The sequence below is a fragment of the Erithacus rubecula genome (assembly GCF_903797595.1).
Source record: "Erithacus rubecula genome assembly, contig: scaffold_161_arrow_ctg1, whole genome shotgun sequence".
Classification (NCBI taxonomy): Eukaryota; Metazoa; Chordata; class Aves; order Passeriformes; family Muscicapidae; genus Erithacus; species Erithacus rubecula.
In genome coordinates, this window is record NW_027636144.1 from 181,930 (window position 1) to 186,680 (window position 4,751).

A 4,751-nucleotide genomic window follows, 5' to 3' on the forward strand; every position below is an offset into this window, starting at 1 on the left:
GTGGCCAGGGCCAGGCAGAGGTTGTCATCCTTGAGGTTGTCCTTGCAGCAGCCCCACCTGGTACAGCTTCTCCAGGAGCTGCTTCTCCTTCCCTGGGGGCCAGACCAGGCTGTCTGTGCTCTGCCCAGGGACTCAGCCATCACTGAACCAGGACAGGTAAAACCAGGTGGAATGGTGGCTGCCAGTGCTTGCAAGACCAGCTCAGCTCCAGAACAGATGCTCCCATCTGATGACCCCTGCTCCATGGTACAAAAAATCTGGGTTTCTTTGCTTCTTGTGACCAAGAGATGTGTGTAGCTGTTTGATCAAAGGCTCCTGGATTAAATGGTGCCTGTGAATCTCTCCCATCTTCTAGGGCAGATGAACATCCTGCAGCCAAGGGTCATAGAACAGATCTTCCACAGATGGCCTGTCCAAGGAGCGCATGGATAAACACCAGCTGATAACATCTCGGCACTCTGGAGAGAAAACCAGCAACCACCAGTCAGCTGGAGAAGGACCCTGTTTGCTTTGCCCCACTGTTCCCATGCCCAGGCGCTGCTGGATGTGCTCAGAACTGGGCCTAAACTTTCCAGACAACTCCCTGTTTTGGAGGAGAGCAGGACATGTGCTACCTCCTCAGCAGCTGCCAGAGCAGGATGCTCACGAGCCCACTGCTGTCTCCCAGCACTGGTATTCCCCGTGCCCAGAGATGAGGATCCACCTTGAGAAAGCCCTCGTGGGAACTTGAGCTGGCCCCGGATGATGTCCCGGCCCTTCTTGAATGGGTGTTTCCCGCAGACCATCTGGTACAGCACGATGCCCAGGGACCAGATCGTTGCTGCCTCGCCATGGTAGCATTTAAGCTGGGTCCATTCAGGGGGGCTGTAGGATGGTGTTCCTATGGAATACAGATGGAGCTCATCAGGGGGATGCTGCTGCTCCCAGAGCCTGGCCCCAGCATCCCTGGGCATGGGGGGGCTGCAGCAGTGGCACAGGGGGTGACCTGCTGCCTCCTTGCCAGCACCTGGCTCTTGTGTACAAAACTGGGGCTAAAAAAGAAGCCACTGGCATTGGTAGAGGGCAGTAGAAGCCCTGGGAAGGCCCAGCTAGGACACACAGAAGAAAAACCCACCCAGTGGTGGGAAAAACCCACTCTCCTCCCTGCTTGCATTGCCCCCAGAAAACATTAATAAGCTAAGGCAAACAAGGGCAGCAAAGCAGTCCAAGCCCTTCCTCGCCTGCACACCAAACTGAGCAGTGCCCAGGTCTGACCCCCCTCTCTGCCACCCCCATGGGGTTTGTGCTGGGCTGGCTGAGTGGCTGGTGAATGAGGTTGGCAGAGCTGGCAGCTGGCCCCCCTCTGAGCCCCACCTGAAAGCAACTTGGCTGCAGAAGCAATGCCATGGCCTGCAGCAAAGGGGGAAATCCCTGGTGCCACAGCCAGGCTGGGCAATGAGATGCCCAGGAGCATCTCCCAGGCTTGGCTCACCTGCAAACTGGGTGTAGACTGTGTCCTGAAGGAAGGTGCCACAGCCGAAGTCAATCAGTTTGAGCTGCCCGCTGTCCAGGTCGATGATGATGTTGGCCGGTTTGATGTCCCTGTGCAGGACCCCGCAGCTGCTGCAGTGACGCACGGCCTCCAGCACCTGGCGAAACAGCCCCCGCGCCTCCTCCTCCGGCAGGAATCTCCGAGCCGCGATGAAATCACGGAGGTCCTGACATCGCTCTGGACGCTCCATCACCAGCAAGAAGCAGCTGGACAGCTCAAACCACTCCAGCAGCTGAATGACTCCAGGGAATCCAGTGGACACCTTGTCCAGCAGCACAATCTCCAGGGGCGCACGGGCGCCGTCGGGCTGTGCGAGGAGCACGATGCCGTCAGCGGGGCTGAGGCCGTGCCAGGGCTCTGGGGCTCCTCAGCCAGCCTGGGATGCTCTGCACCCCCCGCTCACCCCACGCCCGCTCTCCCTGCAGGGCTCCCGGCGGCTCCCACCCTGCCGGGCCCCGGCTCCTCGCCGCCCGGCACGCCCCGCCTTCTACCGCTGGCCCCACTCACTCACCAGCTTGCCCCAGTGCTGGATGCGATTCCAGGGCACGCGCTTGATGGCAACCTGTGAGCCAAGGGGAAGCAGCGGGCTGAGCTCACTGCCCAGCACGCCGCGCTCCAGCCTCCCCTTCCTCGTCTTCTTCTTCCTCCTCCCTCCTCCTCCCTCCCTCTCCGCCCCTGCCACTCACCGGGGCGCCGTCCGCGAGCCGGGTGCCCGAGAAGACGCTGCCAAAGCCGCCTCTGCCCAGCAGCGAACCCATCCGGTACCGCTCCTGCAACGCCTCCAGCACCTTCCCTGCGGGCGACACGCGGCTGTCAGCGCTCGGCCCGGAGCCAGACACGGCCCCCAAGCGCCCCCCGAGCGTCCTGGGCTGGGCATCCCCACCCACCCCGGGCCCCGGCGGAGCTCGGGCTGAAGGAGCCGCAGCGGGGGCGGCGGGAGCGGCCGCGCCGTGTGTGCCCTCCACGGGCCCCGGGAGGAGCTGGGGCCGGGGCTGGGACTGGGGCCGGGACAAGCGGAGCCAAAGAGAAGTGATGCCTCCCCAGCCCCAGGCACTGATGCCCAGCCAACAGTGCCACAGCCAGGACAGCGAGAGCCGGGCGGAGGCGAGACCGTGGGGGGATGGGCGGAGCCGGGGCCGGGGCCGGCGACGGGGCAGGGGCAGCCCCGCCCGGGGCCGGGGGCGGGCTCGGAACATGGCCCAGAACGGGAAGAGGGGAGAAGGTAAGAGAGGGAGAGGGTCGGGGAAAGCGACTCCGAGGAAGAGAAGGAACAAGAGATCCAGAGGATCTGTAGACTCACTGATGCCACTGGCGCCGCCGCTGCTGCTGCTGCCGCTGCTGCCGCCGCTGCCGCTGCTGCCGCTGTTGCTGTTGCAACTGAACCCCCGGGGCCGTTTCTCCGCGTGTTCGCTTGTCCGCGTGTCCGTTCCACGCTCGCCCCACTCGCCCCATGGCCGAGCCCCGCGCGCCCCGGGGGCAGCCCCTGAAACTGTCCCAGCACGAGCCGGGCCGCGCCAGGGGCTCCCCGCCGAGCCGGGGCTGGGCCGGGGGCCGGGGCTCCGGCCAGAGGCCACGGCACCACACCGGGAGCCTGAGGCCGAAGGAGAGATTAGTTAACTTGATCCACTGTGAATTGAGAAAGCAAAATGACTTTTCATTGGTTTCCCGAGCTGTCCATCACTCAATCAGCTCTCTGATTGGTCCCCGCAGCTCACAGGGGAGGCCCCCAGACGCGGGACAGCCCCTCCCACTCCCCGGCCTCACGTTGCTTCCCTCAGGTGAAATCCACCCCTCCCCCAGCACGCGAAACCGACACAAAGACAAAAACAATAAAGAAAAAGTTTCTTATCTCCGGGTACTTGAAGTTCAGCCCAGAGCACACACTAACTCAGAAAAGACTTCCCTAAATGCATCAACATGTTGAGTATTCATTGACGATTCCCGATGCGCTCTCCCGGGGGTCCCTGCGGGGGTTCCACCCGGGGGGGGCTCGGACGGGGCTTGGCCCAGACCCCTGCCCCGGGACCCTCCCCAAAAAACCGCCTAGGATGCCCCCCAAAAAACCGACTGGGACCAGGTCAGTGACTGGGGGAGGGTGCCAGCTCTTTCTGGGGGGTCCCGGTGTTTCAGGGGGGTCTCTATTTTTTGGGGGGGGGGGTCCTGGTGTTTGGGGGGGTCTCGGTATTTTTTTTTTGGGGGGGGTCCCGATATTTGGGGGTGTCCCGATTTTGGGGATTCTCAGTATTGGAGCGGGGGAGTCCCAGGATTGGGGATCCCGATATTTGGGGGGGGTCCCGCTATTTTTGGGGGAGGAGTCCCGGTATTTGGGGCTGGTGTCGATATTTGAGGGGGGGGTCCCGGTATTTGGGGAATCGCGAATGTTTTGGGGGGTCCCAGTATTTGGAGGACTCCCAATATTTGGGGGGTCCTGGTACTTTTTGGGGGGTCCCAGTGTTTGGGAGGGGGGGTCTCTATTTTTTTGGGGGGGGGCCCGATATTTGAGGGAGTTCCAGTATTTGGGGGACTCCCAATATTTGGGGGGTCCCGGTGTTTTTTTTTGGGGGGTCCCGATAGTCCGGGGGGGGGGGGGGGTATTTGGGGGTCCCGGCTCTTTTTGGGGGATCCTGGAGTTTGGGGGCTCCCAATATTTGGGGAGGGTTCCGATATTTGGGGGGTCCTGGTAATTTTTGGGGGGGGGGTGTCGGCTCTTTTTGGGGGTTCCCAGTATTGGGGGGGGGGCCTGATATTTGGGGGGGGGGGGTCGGTCCTGTTATTTTTGGGTTCTCGTATTTTTGGGGGGTTCCCTCTATTTTTGGGTTTCGTTTTGGGGGGGTTCATTATTTTGGGTGTTTTTAGGGTTTCCCGCATTTTTCGGGGGGTTCTCGCTATTTTTGGGGGGGTTCTCTGTATTTTTTGGGGTTTCCAGGGTTTATTTTGGTGTCCCTGTGCTTCTTTTGGGGTTCCCTGTATTTTTTGGGATTCTCTCTGGTTTTGGGGTTCTCTGTATTTTCGGGTTCCCTGTGCTGCTTTTGGGGTCCCCGGTGCAGTTTTGGGGGTCCCTGTGCTGATTTTGGGGTTTCTGTTTTTGGGGTCCCCCCGCTGATTTTTGGGGTTCTCTCTGTTTTTGAGGTCCCTGTGTTTATTTTGGGGTCCCCGTGCTGATTTTTGGGGTCCCTGTGCTGATTTTTGAGGTCTCTGTTTTTGGGGTTCTCTCTATTTT

The 4,751-nt window shown here is 61.1% G+C and overlaps 1 protein-coding gene across 1 annotated transcript; it reads right to left on the reverse strand.

Annotated features, from left to right (window-relative positions):
• Window positions 1-351: 351 nt before the first annotated feature.
• Window positions 352-2,727, reverse strand: LOC306815573 (serine/threonine-protein kinase pim-1-like; the record flags this gene model as incomplete). The annotated part of the gene is made up of 4 exons (XM_079332147.1): window positions 352-458; window positions 647-880; window positions 1,472-1,838; window positions 2,218-2,727. The coding sequence occupies 4 exons, from the start codon at window positions 2,725-2,727 to the stop codon at window positions 352-354; spliced, it is 1,218 nt and encodes a 405-aa protein (XP_079188273.1).
• Window positions 2,728-4,751: the final 2,024 nt, after the last annotated feature.